This window comes from Carcharhinus amblyrhynchos, chromosome 7 (assembly GCF_965287045.1).
Source record: "Carcharhinus amblyrhynchos chromosome 7, sCarAmb.v2.hapA, whole genome shotgun sequence".
NCBI lineage: Eukaryota > Metazoa > Chordata > Chondrichthyes > Carcharhiniformes > Carcharhinidae > Carcharhinus > Carcharhinus amblyrhynchos.
This window is the reverse complement of record NC_137330.1, coordinates 112,818,791-112,845,100: the sequence shown is the minus strand read 5'-3', so window position 1 is coordinate 112,845,100 and position 26,310 is coordinate 112,818,791. Positions and strand designations below refer to the sequence as shown.

Genomic DNA, 26,310 nt, shown 5'->3' with positions numbered 1-26,310 from the left:
TGTGGTTGGATCCACAACATATTGTTGTAGGGTCCTTTATTCACACCTTTCACTCTCTTTTGGACAGCTATGAGCAGTCTTTTCCCCTGGTTTCTATGGCTATGACTCATGTTTCATTCACCCCCCCTGCAATATAAATATCTACAATTGTCACAATTGTTGGCCACTTTAAGACTTGAATAGCAGGTCAGGTGTAAAGACTCGCATTCTAATCAGTAATCTGTAAACTGTCTGTGCTGTTATACTTTCTGTCTGAGGCCAGAACTCTCCATTCGCCTGATGAAGGGGCAAACCCCGAAAGCTTGCGAGTTTACTATCAAATAAATTGGTTGGACTTAAACCTGGTGTTGTCAGACTTCTTACTGTGTTTACTCTAGTCCAACGCCAGCATCTCCACATCATGTATAAATATCTCCCACTTTCTATGCCTTTCAGCTTTGACAAAGCTTTGACATATGGACTCGAAATGTCAGCTCTCTTCTCTCCTTACAGATGCTGACAAACCTGCTGAGATTTTCCAGTGTTTTCTTTTTTGGTTTCAGAATCCAGCATCTGCAATTATTTACTTTTATTTACATATATTAACCTAAATTCATTCTGTGAATTCTTCCCCATGGCTACCTCTGCCAATATGATTTTCCCAATCTTTATGAAAATTAAAGTCACCCATGATTAAAGTACTGTCTTTTGTACACACCTTTGTTACCTCCTGATTTATTCTCTGTCCTACAATATAGCTACTGTTTGGAGGCCTTTGGACTACTCCCACCAGTGTCTTCTTCCCCTTATTATTTCTTACCTCCAGCCATATGGATTCTACATCATCTGATCCAAGGTCATTTCAAGTTGCACTTGGTCCACAAGTGGTTCATGGCTATCAATGTATATGTAATGCATTCTTACTGGTTAAACTTATTGGCTATGATGTACCTAACAGAAGTGTGCATCTCACGTACAATATAAAATTAAAACAGTAGAATCATAAAACCCTACAGTGCAGAAGGAGGCCATTCGGCCCATCGAGTCTGCACTAGCCACAATCCCACTTAGGCCCTGTCCTTGCACCCCCGTGCATTTATCCTAGCTAATACCCCTGACACTATGGGGCAATTTAGCATGGCCAATCTACCTAACCTGCGCATCTTTGGACTGCGGGACGAAACTGGAGCACACGGAGGAAACCCACGCAGACACAGGGAGAACATGCAAACTCCACATTGACAGTGACCCAAGCCGGGAATCAAACCCAGAACCCTGGTGCAGTGAGGCAGCAGTGCTAACCACTGTGCCACCATGCTGCCCAGTAGAGATAGAGGCTGCACATTTAAGGGAAATTCATCCCTATAATAGGTTGGTATTATTCATTGAATGAATTCTCTCATTTTCTCTCACTCGGGGAAGAAATTATACTGTTAAGTTACAAACCTGTCCCTTTGTAAGTAAATATATAAATGCATATTAATGTATGTTATATCAGCTACATGTGGCTAAGAAAATTTATACGTTGCTTCTTAAAAATGTTTTAAAATAGAAATAGTAAACACTGATTTGCAAGTATCAGAAAAAACTTCCCCCAGCAACAGAAAAAAATTGATTTACACAGGAGTGGCTGATGGTGTCAACCTCGAAGTTGTAAATAATGACCAAGAAACCCAGGCATCTGGGACTGCACCAGTAGCTGAGATCTTCAAGAATCATATGATCTATCCTCGCTTAATTCCAATTAAAGCAGCTTAATGTGTTCTGATCTAGGTCACCAGATCTAATAAATCCCTATGCGGTTCAATGGCATATTTTATTTTCCAGTGAAGTGCTTTGGGACATTTTATTATGTTAAAGTCGCTATATAAATACAGATTGTTGTTAGCAACCAATTACTGTATTGTACAATCCATGGTACATGGCATACACACCCAATCCTGACAGCCATTATCTCATTTTACTTCTTACCAAGAGCAACACCACAGGAAATCTTCTTGTATCTATTACTATATTAAAAGTCTTTCATTGCTGTTGCAATTTCAGTTGACTGCAAATCACTTTTTGGCTCAGAAAATTTGTCTCTTCGTAGGTAGAGTCATACAAATTGGGACAATCCAAGATTCAATCCCCCAGCTTGTAATAAGTTTCCTGATCTCCACTAGGTTGATAGCAGGGGGGCCATTGTTAGTCTCCACGTCTGCTGAAAATTCGGCACAGAAAATTGGCCATGGTTTCCATTCCTGATCACTGTCCAGTTGCCCCTCCTGGATTGAACATATGGGATTTTGCCTGACACTGTGAAGAAAAGAGAAAACTCATAAAGAAGGAAGAAATAATGTTTGTAAAACTGATTTTTTTCCAAACTAATGAAATATGTTTCGCTTTATTCAAGCTAGAAACAATTACTCAAGTGTAATTTGAAAGTATTTGTGTGCTGTGATTTAGCAAAGATTAACTTTATGCTTGAATCATGAATCGTGAATTGTAAATTTTGTTTTTTTTTGTCAGGGGACATTATTTTCAACTGTCATTACCCAGACCTGCCTCCAGATTTCATCTTCGGAGAAGATGTGGATTTTTTGCCTGAACCCACAATGCTCCGTGTGAGTTTGATTTGGCATTATAACAATCTAGTTCTTGCTTACAGCACAGTAGATGTTGAATATAATCTCTGAATGAACTGACATCAGCAGGCTCTTCAGGCTGTCGTGCGATCCTCGTTTGAAGTTATGCCAGTCTTTATAAAATCTTTTACTCAGTTAACAGATTCAAATTTGAAGCTGCATGAATCCCCAACTTTGTTTCAAAGGAGTTTTCCATGGCAGTCAGAAGCTTGGTAATTTTATTGTTCCCTGTTCTGCATAGCAACAAGGTTTGGACAATTATTTGCACTCAATTTATCCTGCAGCATATATATATATTGCAGCAGGCCAAGGATGGACATGTGGGCCTGAGAGCAAGATGCTGAGTTAAATTGGCAAATGACAGTAAGTTTGAGATCAGGCTTGCAGACTGAATGAAGGGGTTCTGCAAAATAATCACCAAGTCTGTGTTTAGTCTCCCAGTGTAGAAGAGACCGCATTGGGAGCAGCGAATACAATAGACCAAATTGAAGTAAGTGCAAGTGAAATGCTGCTTTATTTGAAAGGAGCGTTTGGGGCCTTGAATGGTGAGGATGGAGGAGCTGAAGGGGCAGGCATTGCACCTTCTGCGATTGCAGTGGAAGGTTCCGTGGAGAAGGGGATTGGGGCTGGATGGGGAAGGGGGGTGTACTGTTTCATGGTGGCAAAGGGTGATCCTTTGAATGTGGAGGCTGGTGGGTGAAAATTTAGGACAAGGGGCACCCTATCATGTCTCTGGGAGGGAGTGTAAGGAATGAGAGCAGAGGTGCAGGAAATGTGTTGAACCCAGTTATGTGCCTTATCTACCACAGTTGGGGGGAGCCTTGGTTAAGGAAAGACACATCAGAAGCATTGTTTTCAAAGATGGCATCATCAGAACAGATGTGATGGAGGTGGAGAAATTCGGACAATGTGGCTGAGTCCTTAGAGGAAGCAGGAAAAAGTGAGGTACCAACCTGGTGAAACTCCAACGCAGTATGGTTTGCATGCCAAACAGCATAAGCATCAAATGAGAGACAGAGCTAAGCAATTCAACAACCAACAGATCAGAGCTAAGCTCTGCAGTCCTGCCATATCCAGTCATGAAAAATGGTGGACAATTGAATCATTCACTGGAGGAGGAAACTCCACAAATATCCCGCCCTCAATGATGGAGGAGCCCAGCACATCTGTACAAAAGATAAGACTAAGGCTGAAGCATTCGTAACAATCTTCAGCCAGAAGTGTCAAATGAGTGCTTCATCTTGGTCTACTTTGAAAATCCCCAGCATCACAGATAGCAGTCTTCAGTCAATTCAATTCACTCGACATGATATCAAGAAATGGCTGAAGGCACTGGATACTGCAGTGGCTATGGATCTTGCCAATATTCCAACAATAGCACCGAAGACTGGTGCTCCAGAATTTGCCATACCCCTAGCCAAGTTGTTCCAGTCCAGCTGCACTGGCATCGATGCAGCAATGTGGAAAATTGTCCAGGCTTGTCCTGTACACAAAAGTCATGAGGTAAGAAGTGAGGATGTTCACTCAGGTTAGCACCATTCATGACTCCTCTGATATTGAAGCAGTCCATGTCTAGGATCCAATATCCAGGTTTGGGCTGAAAAGTACCAGACGGTGAACATCTCCATCAAGAGAAAATCTAACCATTGCCTGAACATTCAATGGCATTACCATCGTTGAAGTCCCCACTGTCAATATCCTGGTGATTACCATTGACCAGAAACTGAACTTGACTTACCATCTAAATACTCTGGCTGTAAGAGCAGGTGAAAGGCCCAGAATGCAGGGAGTAACTCGCCTCCCGACTCCCCGAAGCCTGTTCACAATTTACAAAGCTCAAGTCAGGAGTATGATGGAATATTCTACCACTTGTCTGGATGAGTATAGCTCCAACAACACTCAAGAAGCTTGACATCATACGGGACAAAGCAGCCTGCTTGATTGGTACCCCATCCACAAACATTCATTCTCTCCACCATCGATCCTCAATGGCAGCAGTGTTTGTCATCTAAAAGATGCACTGCAGTAACTCACCAAGGCCCCTTAAAAAGTACTGCACAGAATTTGCAATTTTTTTGCCCTCTTTGAGGTCCCTAGCTCCTTGTTCACCATTTTGCTGTCACGCAGCTTAGTCCATGTTTTGGCGCTTGCAAAATGAACTCGTCATCACAAGAAACCAGAGTTCCACACATTTTCAGCAGAAGTTCAGTAGTTAATGGCAATCAATACTCCAGATCGACCTGTTGATCATGATTGACTATTTGGAGACAACTGACCTAGAAGGACACGGGCAGCAGATACATGGGAACAATGTGACTTGGAAATTCTCATCCAAGCCACACATCATCCTGACTTGGAATTATATTGCCACCCCTTCAGAGTCGCTGGGTTGAAATCTTGGAACTTCCTACCTTGCAACAGTGTAGATGAACTAACACCACAAGGACTGCAGCGGTTCAAGAAAGTGGCTCACTACCACCTTTCCAAAGGCTATTTGGGATAGACAATAAATAAACCACCACCCCGACATCCCATCATTAATTTTAAAAATCACAGTGCTAGACAGAGAATTTTGCAACATTGGCCCGGATACAATGCAGAAATTGTGATATAGTTCCATAGCTGCAAGGTCACAATTTGGAGCTGATGTTATGAAAGTAGAGGTTGACATGGAGGGATAGGTGAGACCAGGGTGCTTGTAACTTTCTGGCCTTATTGGCATCTTCCTGGTCAGTTGTTTGCTTGAAACGGAGGGAAAAGAAAGTTGGCAGGTGGGAAGAACAAAATGCTGGGTGGCAAGTAGCTGCCAAACAGTGATTAACACTGCTGCTACAAATGGCCAGTGTTCAATTCCGGCCTTGGGTCACTGTCTGGGTGCAGTTTGCATGTTCTCCTGTGTCTGCGTGTATTTCCTCCGGGTGCTCTGGTTTCCCCTCTCAGTCCAAAGATGTGCAGGTTAGATGGATTAGCCATGGCAAGTGTGTGGGGTTATGGGAATAGGGTGGGGAAAGGAACTGGCTAAGATATTCTATCAGAGGAAGTCAGTACATCCTTCGAGCCATCGAGGGCCGAAGGGCCTGTTCTGTGCTGTACTGTTCTGTTCTATCCTCAATAGGCTGAATGAGCTCCTTCTGCATTGTAAGCATTCTATAAAGGAAGGGTTTAGGAGCCAGGAGCCTCAGGCCAGGCCTACTTGGCTCCACAGAAGCTTTAAGCTTTTAAAGCTTCGTTTTTTGGGCCTCTTCTGGCCCTTCGTTTCCTTTCCACCCACTCACCTGAAATTATGGCCAGATGATGTTATTAGGCCTTGATCTGTAGAAGGCTGATATTCATGCCACCTCAAAAAAGGTGTTACCAAGAACAAGATCCAATAATTTTCAACTTGTTGCTGATTTTGACAAAGCCAAGATCTCTAACAGTAAGGGGTGTGAGTGTTTTTTTTTTAGAAAGCATCTTTGATTTGAGACATTGAACAGTTGCATACTATATAGCTGAATTCAGTAATTCATTGGGTGTTAGCACTCATTTTCTGGCTAATACTAAAGTCACCTATAAGTAATTTCTTGTTCGTATCAAACAAGCGTATGGAGCATTTATCGGGTGCCTCTGGATCCTTTCCTGTTACCTGTGTGCACACTTAATAACTGCCAATAGATAAAGCATTTTATGTTCAAATACTAATTACTAAAGGTTCTGTTTAACTAACTGTCATAGACTTCAGTGCCTTTTGGTGGGGCAGTGAATAATTTGATATATTTCACGATGTGTGTTTGATTCTAGCAGAGCTACTGTGGCGGGTGTGGCATCATGCCAAGAACAGAGGGTGTTATGCCAAAGTACTTCCTAGGAAGGTGTTGATCCAGTGGATACAGTAGAAAGTTCTGAAGCCCATTTTGTGACTGGTTTCTTTTCAAGTGTTCAAGGAACTTACTTTGGTTTGTGCAGAAATGCAAAGTAGTTGTTTTGTATTGTGGTCATGATGTGGATATGCTGGCGTTGGACTGGGGTAAACACAGTAAAAAGTCTGACAACACCAGGTTTAAGTCCAACTGATTTATTTGATAGTACACTCACTAGCTTTCGAGATTAGTCCCTTCACCTGACGAAGGGACTAACCCCGAAAGCTAGTGAGTGTACTATCAAATAAATCGGTTGGACTTAAACCTGGTGTTGTCAGACTTTTTATTGTATTGTGGTATCAATATGACTTTCTGGAGTCTTGAAGCAGGAGTCAGTCTTGACCATGTTTCAGTAACATTTATTCGTTCAAACCTACCAATGACTTATGACTTACGTTTTTTTTGTTGTGTGGTGAATCATTGTTCCATGGCAACCAACATTAATTTAGTAGCCAAAGTAGGGAAGGAGTGACCATACCATGGTTCACTAATGTCCTTTAGGGAAAGAAATCTGCTGTGCATACCTGGTCTGGCTTACATGTGATTGCAGACCCACAGCAATGTGGTTGACTCTCAAGGGCAACTAGGGTTGAGCAATAAATGCTGGCCAGCCAGCGATGCCCATATTTCATGAATGAAAAAAATGAGTATAGAATTGACAGTCTGCAAATATCACTTGAGGGACAAATTCTATTTCATTTGATTTATTATTGTCATATGCATTAACATACAGTGAAAAGTATAGTTTCTTACATGCTATATAGACAAAGCATACTGTTCACAGAACATAGAAAACTACAGCACAAACAGGCCCTTCGGCCCACAAGTTGCGCTGATCATATCTCTACCTACTAGGCCTACCTATAACCCTGAATCCCATTAAATCCCGTGTACTCATCCAGAAGTCTCTTAAAAAACCCCAACAAGTTCGCCTCCACCACCACCGACGGCAGCCGATTCCACTCACCCACCACCCTCTGAGTTCATAGAGAAGGAAACAAGAGAGTGTAGAGTGTAGGGTTACAGTCGTAGCTAGGATGTAGGGAAAGATCAACTTAACGCAAGGTAAGTCCATTCAAAAGAATGACAGCAGCAGGGAAGTAGCTGTACTTGAGTTGGTTGGTGCATGACCTCAGACTTGTGTCTCTTTTTCCCCAAAGGAAGAAGGTGGAAGAGAGAATATCTGGGGTGCATGGGGTCCTTAATTATGCTGGCTGCGTTGCCAAGACAGTGGGAAGTGTAGACAGAGTCAATGGATGGGAGGCTGGTTTGCGTGATGGATTGGGCTACATTCACAACCTTTTGTAATTCTTGTGGTCTTGGGCAGAGCAGGAGCCGTACCAAGCTGTGATGCAGAAAGAATGCCTTCTATTGTGCATTGTAAAATCTGGTGAGAGTCGTAGTTGACATGCCAAATTTCCTTAGTCTTCTGAGAAAGTGGCATTGGTGGGCTTTCTGAACGACAGTGTCTTAGAATATTAGTATCAAAATAACAGTAGTGCACAGGAAGAGAAAATTCTGGGCATTTGCAAGTCACTGATTTAAACAATTTTGAACAACTTGGCAAGGAATACCAATTCCTTCTGACAAGTTGATATTTAATGCTGAATTTAAATGATGAGAGACTACCCAATGTTACATGCAATTGGCATAATTTTAGTTTGCAATTTTATTTCCAGTTGCTAATCCAATTTTTGTTTCTTCTGATTTCAAGCTTTTTAGTAGCTTATGATGCAATTGAAATAACATTTCATGCCCAAAATAGCCTTCACTAGAGTAGAAAATTGTCAAGTACAGAAAATTGTTTGTCACAGACATTCTGTACTGAACCTCAGTGGAAAAAATGAATTTATTTGAGATGCACAAAGTAACATTTGGAAGATAATTGTGTAGAGAGTGGGATAACTTGACATTTTTCAAGCAGCAACCATGACCCAGGAAATTGCTGCAGTGGTGAGCTTCGTTAATTGCACTTTTTACTTCACCATTCCGATCACAGTACATTTGTACCACGTATTGCTGAATAGTTAAAGCAACACTGGCATGGCAATATTAATGCTGCATCACAAACTTCAAAAATATGTTGCTCAATGGTCTATACCATATATGCATAAATAACTAAATCCATAAAATATATGCGGAGTGGCATTTTAGCTTTCATGTTATCAGTTTTATATTTCTAAATAACATGATCAAAAATATGTAACTGTGCATGATTTATATCTTTAATGCAAAGGCTTCAAAATGGAGATAGTTCAGGTGCAGTCTGGAGATATTTCTGCACTATGGAAAGGAAGGACTTATATAGGTAGAGCGCACCAGACAAAATATAAAGAAATTCAAGTAAAACTGAGAAAGGAAGACAACGATAAATGTTTGATATAGAGCTCATTGGAGAATCAAATTGACTACAAAATGTATGCGGCAGAACAAAAGAAGAAAATAAGAGGGACAGAATAAACAGATGGCAGTAGATTCACAGTTAACAATTTAAGAGTTCATAATCATAAAAATATTAAAGGATGGTTGAAGGAAGAGTGGGTCGATAAGAGACTATTAAGGACAATTTGTGGTGATAGAAGGCATGGCTAAGGCATTAAATTAATGTTTTGCATTTATCTTCAGTAAAAAAAGAGGATGCTGTCAATATTGCAGTAAAGAAGGTAGAAGTGAAGTTGACAGGGTAAGCATAAGATAAAGAGGAGATATTTAAAAAGATTGATGGCAGTCTGAGTAGGAAAGGCACTTCGTGCCGATGGGATTCGGTCTAGGTGGCTTGTGGAAATAAGGATGGAAATTGTACAAGCTCTGGTCAGAGTATTCCAATCCTCCATAGATCTGGGAGTGGTAACAGAGGGCTAGAGGATTGCAAATGTAGCCAATAATGAGAACAGTGACAGTCCTTAGGAGATATACAGATTAATGAAATGGGCAGACACGTGGCAAGAGAAAAGACAAAGAAGTGTGAAGTGATTCTGTATTAGAACATATGGACATAACTAAGGCAGGAGTGGCGACCCAGATCTTCAGGCCTGCTCTGCCATTTGGTTAGATTGATCTTCCATTAATTTACATATTCCCCACAACACTTGGTTCCTTTGGTGTCTGAATATCTATCAATCTTGGACATAAGTTAAATGTTACATACTAAACAAGGAGGGTATGCCCCTGTCTACATCAACAGGGACGAAGTGGAAATGGTCAAGAGTTTCAAGTTTCTAGACGTCCAGATCACCAACAACCTGTCCTATTCCCTCCATGTGTATAGTTGAGAAATCAATGCCTCTATTTTCTCAGGAGGCTAAGGAAATTTGGCATTCCACTACGACTCTCACCAACTTTTACAGATGCTCCATAGAAAGCATTCTTTCTGGTTGTATCACAGCGTGGAATGGCTCCTGCTCTGTTGAGACTGCAAGAAATTACAAAGAATAGTGGACGAAGTCCAGTCCATCACGCAAACTAGTCTCCCATCCATTGACCCTGCCTACATTTCCCGCTGCCTCGGTAAAACAACAAGCATAATCAAGGACCCCTCGCACCCCGGACATTCTCTCTTCCATTTTCTTCCATCAAGAAAAGGACACAAAAATCTGAGAATACATACCTGACGTGAGAACAGCTTCTTCCCTGCTACCAACAGACTTTTGAATGGACCTACCTTGTATTAAGTTGATCTTTCTCAACACAAACTATGACTGTAACACTACATTCTGCACTCTCTTGTTCCATCTTTCATGAATGGCGCACAAGGAACAATACTTTTCACTACTAATAATGTGACAATAAAAAATCAAATCAAATGCGTTATTGCAAAGGATTGTTATCTGGAATGCACTACCTGAAAGGATGATAAAAGGATTTTTTGAGTGGAGAATAACAGTGAAGCCACCAGCACTCACTGTTATAACAGAAAGCCAGATACCAACTTATAGTGTTTATACATGTGCAGTTAAATTTGGGAATCTGAAAGTCACTGTATGAGATACCTAGCTCCTCCACAGTGTGCTATATTTATTTGATTACAAGATTTAAATCTAGTGCACTTACAAAACTTTATATTTTTAGATAAAGTGTAGGGGTGGGATTCTCCCAAAAAAATTCTAAGTGTGAAGTTTCTGTAAAAACTGGAGTAAGTCCCGTGGTTTCTTTCTTCAGCAGGATTTTCAAAATGAATCTCCCATACTCTGTGCACTGCAGAGTGCACTAGCATGAATCACCCGAAAAATCAGTTCGCCTATTCCTGCTGGAGAGGCTGGCAGCATAGCACTGAGCAGGCCACTGCACATGCAGCAATCTGTCAGCACCGAGATTGGCGCATGCACAGTAGCCTTGCACTGCTCTCCGCACCGAGCAGGCCGATCTGGATGCCCAGCCCATCACTGGCCTCCCTCTCTCTGTCACCATCGAATGCAGAAAGGCAGCAAGACCGTACCCCCCACCCCCCCATCTCCGATTTTCTCCCTTGATACTTTCCTGTGTTTCTTGGCATTGCCACTTTGCCCTTTGGACAGGGCCAAGGGCCCAGGCTGGCACTGTCAAGCTGGCAATGCCCAGGGACGCCCCCTTACCCCGACCCTTTGGGGGTCCTCGATATCCTGTCTTCACTCCAACATGGTCGGGCTGCCAGCTGCCCCGCTAGTGAGGAGCTATTGTAAACTCCACTGGAGTGAAACATTCCTGGAGACTTTAGCGGACCTGGGGACTTCAGTCTTGGGCCCACTAATTCAGTGTAAATAAGCATTTGAATAATTTATGCAGCTCCGTGCCAATTTCAATCGGGGATCTGATGGCACCAGAAATCCGGTGCTCAGAGACTTGCGAAGGCCGTGGCGCCAGCATGAGGTCCATTCAATGGCCTCCGCTTGGCTGGGAGAATCGCCCCTACATGTGAGAATGTGGCTATTTTGAAGATTCTTTTTCTTTGACCTGTTCATGGAAACTACAGATGTTTTATGGCACTGCACTGATTCAGAGACCAGATTTTAACAAATCGGCACTTAAAAGCCCATGAAAATGTGTGGGCAGCCATCAGAAAACAACAAGTGCCACAAATCAATGCAATAGGAAAGTGAATAAATTATTGAAAAGGAGAAATGTGTTGAACTATGAAAAAAGAGCAAGGGAATCAGCCTAATTACATGGCTCTCTCAAAGATGGCATAGATCAAATGGGCTAAATGACCACCTCAATGTTGTATGGTTCTCTTTCTTTTGTATTCAGTATCTGTGCAGGTTATTATTAGTCAGAACCTTTTGGAAACTATTTAATTTAGATACATCTATTCTGAACTTCTCCTTTCAGAACAAGATGTTATTCAAAAATAGCAGTTCTTCATATAAACATGCAAGAGTTACAGCTATTGTTATCAATTCAGAGTATATTAAACATCAAAATATTTTATTTTCTCCAGTTATATCTATGTCCAGCTATCTTGTATTTACTCACTGTATTTTCAGGACATTAGTATGTAATATGCATATTAGCTCAGAGCTATTTACCATTTATATAGATGATCTGGAGGAGGGAACCGAGTGTACGGTGTCGAAATTTGCTGATGACACCAAGATTGGTGGAACGGCAAATTGCGCAGAGGGTGTGGAGAGTCTGCAGAAGGATCTAGATAGGCTGGGCGAATGGGCCAGGAACTGGCAAATGGAATTTAATGTTGGCAAATGCGAGGTGGTCCACTTTGGTAGGAATAATGGTAGGAAGGACTATTACTTACGGGGCGAAAAACTGCAGCAGGCAACGGTGCAGAGAGACCTCGGGGTCCTTGTGCATGAGTCGCAAAAACCCAGCCTGCAGGTGCAGCAGGTGGTCAGGAAGGCTAATGGGATACTGGCCTTCATAGCGAGGGGGATTGAATATAAAAGTAGGGAGGTCTTGCTGCAGCTGTGTAGGGCACTGGTGAGGCCGCAGCTGGAGAACTGTGTGCAGTTTTGGTCGCCGCACTTACGCAAGGATATTTTGGCCTTGGAGGGAGAGCAGAGGAGGTTTACTAGGCTGATACTGAAGTTGAGGGGGTTGAGCTATGAGGAGAGGCTGCATAAACTAGGCTTGTACTCGTTAGAGTTTAGAAGAATGAGGGGAGATCTCATTGAGACATATAAGATGATGAATGGGATGGATAGGATAGAGGTGGAGAGACTCTTCCCGCTCAGAAAGGACAGTAGGACTAGGGGGCACAGCCTCAAGATAAAGGGGGGGCGGTTTAGAACGGAGTTGAGGAGGAACTTCTTCACTCAAAGGGTGGTGAATCTCTGGAATTCTCTGCCCGTTGAAGTGGTGGAGGCTGCCTCGCTAAATATTTTTAAGACGCGGGTTGATGGGTTTTTGATAAGCGAGGGGATTAAGGGTTATGGGGAGAGGGCGGGAATGTGGAACTGAGCCACGACAGGTCAGCCATGATCTTATTGAATGGCGGGGCAGGCTCGAAGGGCTAGATGGCCTACTCCTGCTCCTATTTCTAATGTTCTTATAAAGTTGAGACTGCCGAATCATTTTTAATTGTACTATTTTTTCAGAATTAGTAACAAAGCTACAATTAATTTACAATTGCTCCATATCTTCCTCTCACTTATAAATTATTAAAAAAGGAACAAAATATACTTCTGACATTCCTGCATCATTTCACTTTAAATTAGACTTCTTCCCTGAGTGTGTCGAGCTTTATTTTACAGTTGCGAATGGAGCACCTTCTGGTATTCACCTCTAAAATGAGTTAATGCAAAGACAGTTAAAGCTTCCTCTTTTCTGATTGAACACCATCCTTCAGTGCCATATAGAAGAACACACCCTACTGCACTAATGTGCACTCTTCCATTCTTCGTCCTGTCTGAGTGAGTGGTATGGGTAATTAATGCAAATTAAGGATTCTTTTGTGCTGCATATCCAGAACTGAATTAAGACTGCCCAGCCCTATTTCATACTCTTGAGGCTAATGGGTGTGTCCATTGTGTTATGATCGATTGGATTTAAATCAAGAGGTAATAGAATAGGATCTAATCCATTCGACCATCCAGTTTCCAACATTTTAAAAACTAATCTCTGAGTAAAACGAGATGTGAAGCCAGGAAAACTTATGTGGCAAATTCAGGAAAAGAACAGCAGTGTCTAATGATATCGGTGTTTATAATTATTTGTGATGAATGTTTTTAATTTATTGACAATGACATATTCTGGCATATTTCTGCTTCTCAAATAAAATGTTTCAATCTTTCTGGAATTCTTAGATTGGATAAACCTTGGGAAATATTTTTAGAGTCATAAAGGTTTACAGCATGGAAACAGACCCTTCGGCCCAACTTGTCCTTTTTTTAAAACCCTAAGCTAATCCCAATTGCTCACATTTGGCCCATATTCCTCTATACCCATCATACCCATGTAACTATCTAAATGCTTTTTAAAAGACAAAATTGTATCTGCCTCTACTACTACCTCTGGCGGCTTGTTCCAGACACTCACCACCCTCTGTGTGAAAAAATTGCCCCTCTGGACACTTTTGTATCTCTCCCCTCTCCCCTCTCGCCTTAAACCTATGCCCTCAAATTTTAGACTTCCCTACCTTTGGCAAAAGATATTGACTCTCAAGCTGATCTCTGCCCCTCATTATTTTATAGCCCTCTATGAGATCACCCGTCAGCTTCCTACACTCCAGAGGAAAAAGTCCCAGTCTATCCAACCTCTCCTTATAACTCAATTCATCAACCCCCAGCAAATCTTTTCTGCACTCTTTCCAGTTTAATAATATCCTTTCTATAATAGGGTGACCAGAACTGCACACAGTATTCCAAATGTGGCCTTACCAATGTCTTGTACAACTTCAACAAGACATTTCAACTCCTGTATTCAGTGTTCTGACCGATGAAACCAAGGATGCCGAATGCCTTCTTCACCACCCTGTCCACCTGTGACTCCACTTTCAAGGAGTTATGAACATGTACCCCTAGATCTCTTTGTTCTGTTCACCCTCCCCAGCGCCCTGCCTTTAACTGAGTAAGTCCTGCCCTTGTTCAGTCTACCAAAATGCATCACCTCGCACTTGCCTAAATTAAATTCCATCTGCCATTCGTCAGCCCACTGGCCCAATTGATCAAGAACCCGTTGCAATTAAAGATAACCTCCCTCACTGTCCACCATGCCACCAATCTTAGTGTCATCTGCAAACTTACTAACCATGCCCCCTATATTCTCATCCAAATCATTAAAATAAATGACAAATAACAGTGATTTCAGCACTGATCCCTGGGACACACCACTGGTCAGAGGCCTCCAGTTTGAAAAACAACCCGCCACAACCACCTCTGGCCCCTGTCAAGAAGCCAATTTTGTATCCATTTAGATACCTCACTCTGGATCTCATGAGACTTAACCTTATGCAACAACCTACCATGTGGTACTTTGTCAAAGACCTTGCTATAGTCCATATAGACAACATCAACTGCACTGCCCTCATCTACCTTCTTGGTTACTCCTTCGAAAAACTCAATCAAATTTGTGAGACATGATCTTCCACTCTCAAAGCCATGCTGACTGTCCCCAATCAGTACTTGTATCTCTAAATGCCTGTAGATCCTGTCTCTCAAACTACCTTCCAACAACTTATCCACCACAGATGTGAGGTTCACTGGCCTGTAGTTCCCAGGCTTTTCTCTGCAGCCCTTTTTAAACAAAGGCACAATGTTTGCCACTCTCCAATCTTCAGGCATCTCATCTGTGACTATCGATGATTCAAATATCCCTGCTAGAGGACCTGCAATTTCATCCCTAGCCTCACACAATCTCCTGGGATACACTTCATCAGGTCCTGGGGATTTATCTACCTTGATGCACTTTAAGACTTCCAGCACCTCCTTCTCTGTAATAGGTACACTCCTGAAGACATCACTATTTATTTCCCCAAGTTCCCTAACATCCATGCTTTTCTCAACAGTAAATACTGGTGAGAAATATTAATTTAGGATCTCACCCATCTCTTGTGGATCTGTACATAGATGACCTTGTTGATCCTTAAGAGGTCCTGCTGTCTCCCTTGTTACTCTTTTACCCTTTATGTATTTGTAGAAGCCCTTTGGATTCTTCTTTGCCTTATCTGCCAAAACAATCTTGTGTCCCTTTTTAGCCCCCCTGATTTCTCTCTTAACTCTACTCCTACACCCCTTATACTCGTCAAGGGATTCACTTGATTCCAGCTTCTATGCATGTCATGTGCCTTTTTCTTCTGCCAGCCTTGCCCTTCATTCTAAAAGAATTGTGTTTACTCTGAACCCTGGTTAACACACTCCTGAAAGTGTGCCACTTACCAGATGTCCCTTTGCATTCTCATAGGCTCCCCCATTAACTTCTGAAAGTTCCTGCCTAATACCATCAAAATTGGCCTTGCCCCAGTTTAGAATTTTAACTTTTGGGCCAGACCTATCATTCTCCATAGCTATCTTAAAACCAATAGAATTATGGTCACTGGTCCCAAAGTGATCCCTCAGTAACACTTCTGTCACCAGCCCCTCCTTATTTCCCAAGAGGATGCCAAGTTTTGCCCCCTGTGTAGTTGGGCCATCCACATATGGAATGAAAAATTCCTCCTGAATACACTCAACAAATTTCTCTTCATCCAAGCCTCTAATACTATGACTGTCCCAGTAAGTGTTGGGAAAGTTAAAATCTCTGACTATTATCACCCGATTTTTCTTGGAGCTATTGCTCCTCAATTTCCCGCTGACTATGTGGGGGCCTATAGTACAATCCTATCAAAGTGATTTCCCCTTCCTTATTTCTCAGTTCTACCCATATAGACTCAGTGGCCAAACCCTCGGATATATTCCCTCTTGCTACAGCCGTGATGCTTTCCCTAATCAAAAGTACAACTCCGCCCTTCTCTCTTACTCCTATTCTATCTTTCCTATAGCATCTGTACCCTGAACATTGACCTGTCAGTCCTGTCCCTCTCTTCGCCACGTTTCAGTAATTGCTATAATATCCCAGTCCCATGTACCCATCCATGTCCTGAGTTCATCTGCCTTGCCCATCAGGTCTCTTGCATTGAAATAAATGCAGTTAAATCTGGACTTCCCTTGCTCTCTGTCTTGCTTTTGCCTGATCTGTCTGGTACTAGGATTACTGACACTGCCTTTACTACTTCCAGATCTCTCTTTAACTTCTGTGCTGTCCTCAAATTTCTCTTCTATCTCCCTACTGCTTTGGATCCCCCTCCACCCCCGCCAAACTAGTTTACACCCTCCTGAGTGGCTCTAGCAAATCTCCCTGCCAGGATGTTAGTCCCCCTCCAGTTTAGGTGTAACTCATCTCTCTTGAACAGGTCAGCCCTTCCCCAGAAATGATCCCAGTGATCCAAAAGTCGAATTCCCTGCCCCCTGCACCAGCTCTTGAGCCAGGATTCATCTGCCTAAGCCTCCTATTCATACTCTGAGTATCACGTGGCAGCAGTAGTAATCCTGAAATTACGACCTTTGAGGTCCTGCACTTTAGCTTCTGCCTAACTCTCTCTATTCACATTTCAGGACCTCATCCCTTTTCTTACCTATGTCATTGGTACTAATATATACAACAACCTCTGGCTGCTCACCCTCCCCCTTAAGAATGTCCTGCAATCACTCGGAGACATCCTTGACTCTGGCACCAGGGAGGCAATACACCATCCTGGAGTCTCGATTGCAGCCATAGAAACACCTGTCTGTGCCTTTAACTAGTGAATCCCTATCACTACTGCTCACTTGCTTTTTGCCCGACCCTGTCCCACAGCAGAACCAGCTGTGGTGTCGCAGGCCTGGCTGCTGCTAGTATCCCCCTCGACAGTATCCCCCTCAACAGTATCCAAAATGATATACCTGTTTGAAAGGGGAATATGCACAGGAGACTCCTGCACTAACTGTCTGCCTCTCCTGGTGGTCACCCACCCATCTACCTGTCTGAACCTGTGGTGTGACATCTCCCTGTAACTAGTGTCTATCACACTCTGCCTCCTGTATGCTCCACAGTGCATCCACCTGCCGTCTAACCAAACAATGTGGTCTGCAACTGAACACTTCCTACTGACGCAGTTGTCACGGAGACTAGATTGCTCCCTAATTGCCCACATCTGGCAGGGGGTGCTTGCCACTGCCCTAGCTGCCATGTTGCCCATATACAGGTAAAAGGATAAAAGACTCCCAACACACCTCCTGCCGATTTTTTTTTTGGTTAGAGGAGGAGGTAGAAATTATTATTTGGAGAAAATAATTAAATGTAGTTGGGACGCTGGCTTCCAGTGACTAAACCAACCGTCTGCCATCACCCTCTGTCTCCTACAATTGAGCCAATTTTGAATCCACTTTACCAAATTACCCTCTACCCCATGTGAGAGATAACATCTGATTTCATTTCACTTCAGAATCAATTCTGATTAACAACTAACCTTGGTTCCCCTGTTTATTAGTGTCTGCTTAAAGCAGTTTGGATTCCGCCTTTCCATTAAGCTTGTGGAGTATAAATGAAGATTTGGTTACTGATATTGTCGAGCTTTCAGCTGTTTCCAGCTCTGTAACATCTTGATGTAGCCCCTGTCTCAGCTCATGCTGCTGGTGAAATTTTCATTCATGTCTTGATACCTCTAGACTCAACTATTCCAACTCATGCCTAACTGGTGTCTCATACCAGAGCACATTGGTTAGCACTGTGCCTCACAGCACCAGGGATCCAGTTCAGTTCTCAGCTTGGGTCACTGTGCGGAGTCTGCGCATTCTCCCGGTGTCTGAGTGTGTTTCCTCCGGTTTCCTTCCACAGTTTGAAAGTTGTACTGGTTAGGTGCATTGGCCATGCTAAATTGTCCCTCACCGAACAGGTGTATCCAAACAGATGCCGGAATGTGGCGACTACTGATTTTCACAGTAACTTTGTTGCAGTGCTAATATAAGCCTACTTGTGGCACTAGTAAATAAACTTAAATTTATAAACTTAAACGGCTTGTTGTGTGTTTTGTAATGCTCCGATGAAGTGCCTTAGGGCATTTCATGAATGTTAAAGATGCTATATTTAAAAAATTGTTGAATAAATCAATAAGACAGGGATCAGTGTCTCAATGTTGGTAGATGAAATGGGACGGGGGAAGCACTAGCAGTTTTCATTTACTCTCGAGGCTTGTTTCTTTCTTGATAACTGAAATAATGCATTCATAAAACATCTCAATATACAAGCAAGACTTTACAAAGACAGACAGATTTTACCAAACAATGTGGGTGGGAGATGCAACATAATTAAATCTCGACACAGCAGTAAGGCTTTATATTACTAAGATTAGTCAATGAGCACAGCAGCAATTGTTTCTCTTCCAGTCAAAGAAAACAATGGAATTCCTTTCTGTAATCTGTCGAGTGGTGCTATATAATGGTGTTCAGTTGGTTTTTTTGGTTGGATGAATTAGTGGTAGACAAGATGGCAGATAATTTACTATGATGTAATCTTCCAGGAATAGAGTTGACTGTTTTTCCGTGAAAGCGACAAAGACCCTTTTGTTCCTCTAGATGTGCAGATTAATTGAGCAGTCTTTGGAGGTCATGTGAAGACAGATGTTGGCTGGTGCAAGTAAGCTGAGTGTTACAGTATACAAGGCCACTGCCCTTTCACCTAATGGGATCTGCTTTTGATACCATCAAAAGAGAATGGATTGCATGCCTTTTCTCAACAATTAAGTTGTTTCCAGAAAATCAGAGTATCCTGTATAAAAATAACTTGAATAAATAGAAAGTTCATTGTGTTTACTTTTTTGAGTAGTTTACAAGAATATTGAAAGCCTTGTCTTCAATGAATGCTTCCTATTGGTCACGGTTTTGCTTTTACTTTTTATTGTTTGGCTGAAAATAAACTTGCAGGAAATCCAAACTCAAGGTTGGAAATAAATGAGGTGAGGAAACATTTAGGAAACTGTCAATTTGAAACTATTATGAAAATAACCAATTGTAGATGAATAGTTTGATTTCATTTATTATTGTCACATACATTAATATACACTGAAAAGTATTGTTTCTTGCGTGCTATACAGAGTAAGCATACCGTACATAGAAAAGGAAAGGAGAGAACTCAAAATGTCGTGTTACAGTCATAGCTAGGATGTACATAAAGATCCACGTAATGCGAGGTAGATCCCTTCAAAAGTCTGATGGCACCAGGGAAGAAGTTGTTCTTGAGTCGTTTGGTTGGTGTATGTCCTCAGATTTTTGTATCTTTTTCACAACAGAAGAAGTGAAAGAGAGTATGTCCAGGCTGCGTGGGATCCTTAATTATGCTGGCTGCTTTTCCGAGGCAGTAGGAAGTGTAGATGGAGTCAATGGGTGGGAGGCTGGTTTGAGATGGACTGGGCTTCTTTTATGACCCTTCGTAGTTTTTTGCAGTCATGGGCAGAACAGGAGGCATATCAAGCTGTGATACAACCTGAAAGAATGCTTTCTGTGGTGTATCTGTAAAAATTGTACTGGGTGTGCCAAATTTCATTAGCCTTCTGAGAAAGTAGAGGCATTGGTGGGCTTTCTTAATTATAGTGTTACCATAGAGGAACAAGGACAGGTTACTAATGATCTGGACACATAGAAACTTGAATCTCTCAACCATTTCCACTTCATTCCTGTTGATGTAGACAGGGGTACGTTCTCCGCTACGCTTCCTAAAGTCCATGACCATCTCCTTCATTTTGTTCACATTGAGGGAGGGATTATTGTCGTTGTGCCAGTTCACCAGATTCTCTATCTCATTCCTGTATTCTGTCTCATCATTGTTTGAGATCCAACTCAGTACAGTGGTGTCATCAGCAAACTGGAAAATTGAGTTGGAGGGGAATTTGGCCACACGTTCATAGGTGTATAAGGAGTATAGAAGGGGACTGAGAACACAGCCTTGTGGGCCACTGCTGCTGAGGATGATCGCTGAGGAGGTGTTGTTGCCTATCCTTATTGATTGTGGCCTGTGGATTAGGAAGTTCAGGATCCAGTCACAGAGGGAGGAGCTGAGCCTCAGACCAAGGAGTTTGGAGATGAAGGCTGAGCTGTGATCAATAAGTAGAAGTCTGACATAAGTGTCTTTGTTATCCAGGTATTCCAGGGTTGAGTGCAGGGCCAAGGAGATGCCACTGTGGACCCGTTGCGGCAGTAGGCGTACTATAGTGGATTCAGGCAATCTGCGAGGCCGCAATTGTTTCCACCATCTGCCATGACAGTATTCAAACCCGAATCCCCAGAAGATAAGGGTAGGAAATAGCCTAGTGGTATTATCACTAGACTATTAATCCAGAAACTCAGCTAATGTTCTGGGGACACAAATTCAAATCCTACCATGGCAGAGGTGGAATTTGAATTCAATAAAAATAATATCTGGAATTATGAATCTATTGATGACCTTGAAATCATTGTCAATTGTTGGAAAAACCTATTGGCTTCACTAATGCCCTTAGGGAAGGAAATCAGTCATCCTTACCTAGTCTGGCCTATGTGTGACTCCAGAGCCACAGCAATGTGGTTGACTCTCAACTGCCCTTGGACAACTAGGGATGGACAATAAGTGCTGAGTTTCTGGATTAACAGTCAAGTGATAATGCCAATAGGCCATTGCCTCCCCATACTGTGCTTGGTGTTGACTTCCAGTGGCTACTATATATATCCCATGGTGAGCAATTTGCTAGAGACAACAGTTATTCCTGTAATCCATCAAATGTAATTCAGTCCAGACTTTTGTGCATTTAGCCTGGCTCAGTTGAATCCATACAGGAACAATAGACAATTAAGCCAAATCTGGGAATGTGCCAGTCAAATCCATTTTTTCCTGTTTGTACTGTTGAAACATTTAGAAGTACAGACTGATAAAATTAAACAAAGAATTTTTCTGATGCCAAATTTTACACATGAATATTTTTAGACTCATGGTAATTATGACATTTAATCTTCAAATTAAGACATGATGTTATACAAATAATTGTTTAATCAAGCTAAAGATCAGCAGAGCTAATAATAGACTTAAAACTGGAATTAAGTCTTTCCAGTTTAGTCATCAGAAATCAAGTATCAAAGGACAATCATGAAACTGATTGCCCAAAAGAAGTGCTCATACAGTGCCTGTGCTTATACAGTGCCTACAATGCAACCTAACTTGAGAAAGATCAAGAAATTCAGGCATATGAAAAGTTTTTGTTTCTGTCACTCCTTCTTTACCTGCTGTTTGGTTACTCTGAGTGCCTGTCAAATGCAAACCAGCCTCCCATCCATTGACTCTATTCATCCATTGACTCTATCCATCACGCAAACCCGCCTCCCATCCATTGACTTTGTCCATCTCACAAACCAGCCTCCCAACCATTGAATCTGTCTACACTTCCTGCTGCCTCAGCAAAGTAGCCAGCATAACTAAGATCCTCACACACCCCGGACATTATTCCTTCCACCATCTTCCGTCAGGAAAAAGATGCAAAAATCTGGGGTCCCATACCAATCAAGAACAGCTTCTTCCCTGCTGCCATCAGACTTTTTAAATGGACTTGCCTTCCATTAAGTTGATCTTTCTCTGTACCCTAACTATGACTGTAACACTACATTCCGCTCTCTCTCGTTTTCTTCTCTATGAACGGTATGCTCTGTCTGTATAACACACAAGAAGCAATACTTTTCAATGTATGCTAATACATGTGACAATAATAAATGAAATCAAATCAAATGAGGTGAGAGTTAAAAGTCTGTACCTTTAAGATTTGATTACCTGTAAAGACTCGCATTCCAGCCATTATTTTGTAAATTGAGTTTGTAAATGCCCTGTTTGTGAACTGAAATCCCACTCACCTGATGAAGGAACAGCGAGCGCTCTGAAAGTTAGTGGCTTTTGCTACCAAATAAACCTGTTGGACTTTAACCTGGTGCTGTGAGACTTCTTACCATTTTAATCAACAGCTGAGAATTGTACCTCTACTGCATGGATGTTGTATTCCATTATCTTTATGACCTCAATGCCAAAGGCACTGACGTACTGTGAAGTGTATTAACCATTATAACTGTGGAGAAATACAGCTGCAAATTTTCACACAGCAAGGTCCTAAAAGCAGCAACGAGATTTAAAAAAATCAATTTTTGTTTGTGGGACAAATGTTGTTCATGTTGCTTTTACTTTGGATGATGTTATGAGATCTTTTGTATTTACCTCAGTGGGCAGATAGGGCCTTAACTTCTCTTTTTGAAAAGGTCATCTCTGACAGCTCAGTGCTCTTTCAAGACTGTACTAAAGTGCCAACCTAGATTATATTCTTAAATTTGTGAAACATGATGAATCCACAACCCTCTGATTCAGAGGTAATTGCTTCATCTGAACTAAGATTGATGGTGGTCAGACGGTCGGGAGGAGTTGGGAGTGTGGTCAGAGAGTGTTGACAGGTCGGGGGGACGGGAGTCAGGTGGGTGATGGGTCAGGTGGTCTAGAGCCAGGTGATAAAAGAGGGAGCTTGGTGATTGGAATGTTGGCAGATAGTTTGCGGAGCTGAGGGGACAGGAGGATATTTGGAGGTGGGGGGGAGTCAGGCAAGTAGTCAAGTGATTAAAAAGTTAGTGGGGAGGATAGTCTGGGCGGATGGAGAGCACACACAGTAAAAAGTCTGACAACGCCAGGTTGAACTCCAACCGATTTATTTGATAGTAAACTCACAAGCTTTCGAAGTTTCTCCACATCAGATGGGGGGCGGCAGAGGGGGGGTCAGCAAATTTAATTATTTGGAGTGGGGAAAAGGTAGTCAAGGGTTTGGTGAGTTGTTTGGGGGGAATGGGGGGACAGTGTTGGAGGGAGGTTCAGGCTGTATAGTTACCCAGGAGTTAGAAATAGTTTTAATCTTTCTAACTTTTCGTGGGTAGGAGAGTCGTAACGATTCAAAGTCCCCGATTTAGGTCAAAGTATCACATCATTCCACGCAAATGCAAATTGCTCATGGAAAGTTTAAACTTCCAGGTAAATCCCTTGTTGCTGTTTTTGTGTGGGAATGTTCACCTATGCATCTTTTTGGACACCAAATGGGTGCGACCTGGGAGGGAATCTTTCCCCCACTCCCAACCCCCTCAGGGAATGACTTTGTTGGGCCATTAAGTAACTTAAGAACAAAAACAGCCCGGGATACAGGCCCTTCGGCCCAACGAGCACACGCTGCCATTTTAACATTACCAGTCCCCCCTCCACCCATGACCCTTATCTATGCTTATGGAATTCCACATTAAGGGAAAACTAATTTAGGGACAATTTATTACCTCCAATCAGCCTAATAGCACATTTTTGGGGTGTGGGAGGAAACCGGAGCACCCGGAGAAAACCCACGCAAGCACAGGGAGAATGTGCAAACTCCCATTGACACTGGCCCAAATCCATGTGTCTGCACAGCAAACAGTGATAGTCACTGAGCTGTCGTGTTGCCCAGCATCTGGTCCAGTTTAAGCGTACACTAACGACATGAAGTACTAGGCTACTCTCGAACATCCAAGAGCAGCCCTTGTACGACCCATCGCGTGTATGCCCCTCGTTGGACAACAAGGCCGACCGACTTAAAACCTGTGAATTAAAAGAGAAAAACGTTAGTATCATTCCACGTCCTTTTACATTACCAGGGACGTCCCAATGCTAATGAACCTTATTTAAAACAATCTCCTACATTCTTCCATCTCCAACCCACTCATGTGCCTGTCTAAGTTACTCTTAAACAACTCCAGCGTGCCTGCCTTCACCACCTTGCTTGGCAGAGCATTCCATACCCCCACTACCCTCTGTGTGAAAAACCTCCCTCTAATATCCGTGTTATACCTCTCCCCCCTCACCCTAAGCCCGTGGCCCCTCATACTGTGCGTTCCTAACATAGGAAATAGCTTACCACTGTTTACTCTATCTATACCCTTCATAATCTTATATACCTCGATTAGATCCCCCTCAGTCGCCGTCTTTCAAGGGAAAACAGCCCCAATTTGCTCAATCTTTCCTCATAACCCAGTCCTTCCATACCAGGCAACATTCCGGTAAACCTCCTCTGCACTCTCTCCAGGGTCTCCACGTCCTCCTGGTAGTAAGGCGATCAGAACTGGACGCAGTACTCCAAATGCGGCCTAATCAATGTTCTATGCAACTGCAACATTAGACTCCAGCTCTTATACTCTATACCCCTTCCTATAAAGGCTAACATACCATAAGCTTTCTTCGCAACCTTCTCCACTTGTACTGCCACCTTCAAAGACTTGTGCACTTGCACGCCCAGGTCCCGCTGTGTTTCTATACTCTCTATAGGCTTACCCTTTATCATATAACTCCCCCCTACATTATTCTGGCCAAAATGCATCACCTCACATTTATCAGGATTAAACTCCATTTACCATATATCTGCCTAATATACCAGCCTATCTATATGCCTTTGTATTGCCAGACACTGCTCCTCACTGCCTGCCAATCTAGCCATCTTAGTGTCATCTGCAAATTTGCCGATCACACCACTTACTCCCTCTTCCGAGTCATTTATATATCCTACAAAAAGAAGAGGTCCCAGTACCGAGCCCTGCAGCACACCACTAGTGACAGACCTCCAGCTAGAAAAGGACCCTTCCGCTACTACTCTCTGCCTCCTCTTAGCAACAAGTCTGACAACATCAGGTTTTAGTCCAACCGATTTATTTGACAATAGACTCACAAGCTTTCGGGGTTAGCCCCTTCATCAGGTCACCTGACGAAGGGGTTAACCCCGAAAGCTTGTGACTCTATTGTCAAATAAATCGGTTGGACTAAAACCTGGTGTTGTCAGACTTCTTACTGTGTTTACGCCAGTCCAACGCTGGCATACCCACATCATGTCCTCTTAGCAAGCCAGTTCTCAACCCATCTAGATACCTGGCCTTGTATCCCATGAGCTTTAATCTTCTCTACCAACCTACCATGAGGGACTTTGTCAAACGCCTTACTGAAATCCATATAGACGACATCAACGGCTCATCCTTCGTCGGCTGTTTTTGTCACCTCCTCAAAAAATTCTACCAGATTCGTAAGGCAAGACTTCCCCTTGACAAAGCCATGCTACGTATCCCTAATCAGATTGCAACGCTCTAAGTGCTCATACATCCTATCCCTAAGAATCCTCTCCATCGACTTGCCTACCACTGACGTCAAACTCAGCGGCCTATAGTTACCAGGGTTATCCCTCCTACCCTTTTTAAACAACGGTACCACGTTCGCTATCCTCCAGTCCTCTGGGACCTCACCTGTGTCCAAAGAAGAGACAAAGATTTGCGTCAGAGGCCCAGCAATTTCATCTCTCACCTCCCTAAGCAGCCTAGGATAAATGCCATCGGGCCCCGGAGATTTATCAGTTTTAATGCTACCTAAAAGCCTTAACACTTCCTCCCTCGTAATGGATAGTTCCTTCAAATGGTCTACAGCTCCCTCGAAGACTGTACCAGACATCAAGCCCCTCTGTTTCGTGAATACTGACGCAAAGTATTCACAGTAAAAAGTCTGACAACACCAGGTTTTAGTCCAACCTATTTATTTGATAATATACTCACTAGCTTTCGGGGTTACCCCCTTCGTCCGGTGAATGGAGAGTTCTGGCCTCAGACAGAGCATATAAAGCACAGACAGTTTAGAGATTACTGATTAAAATGCGAATCCTGGATCTCCCCCATTCTCTCGGACTCTTAAGCACAGTTCCCCTCCTCTGCCCCTGAGAGGACTGATTTTTCCCCTAGCCACCCTTTTGTTCCTAACATAGGAGTAAAATGCCTTTGGATTTTCCTTAATCCTACCTGCCAAAGCCATTTCATGCCCCC

General features: G+C 42.7%; 1 protein-coding gene and 1 long non-coding RNA gene across 5 annotated transcripts in view; both read left to right on the top strand.

Moving 5' to 3' along the window:
* Positions 1-26,310, top strand: part of LOC145345225 (uncharacterized) — a 790,615-nt gene that overhangs the window by 557,678 nt on the left and 206,627 nt on the right. The window lies entirely within an intron of this gene.
* babam2 (BRISC and BRCA1 A complex member 2) overlaps positions 1-26,310 on the top strand; it is a 177,122-nt gene that overhangs the window by 37,700 nt on the left and 113,112 nt on the right. For all 4 annotated transcript variants that reach the window (XM_080192973.1, XM_080192975.1, XM_080192972.1 and 1 more), the window contains exon 4: positions 2,491-2,585. In XM_080192973.1, coding sequence (XP_080049099.1) covers positions 2,491-2,585 — 95 coding nt within the window. The remainder of the gene's footprint in view (positions 1-2,490; positions 2,586-26,310) is intronic.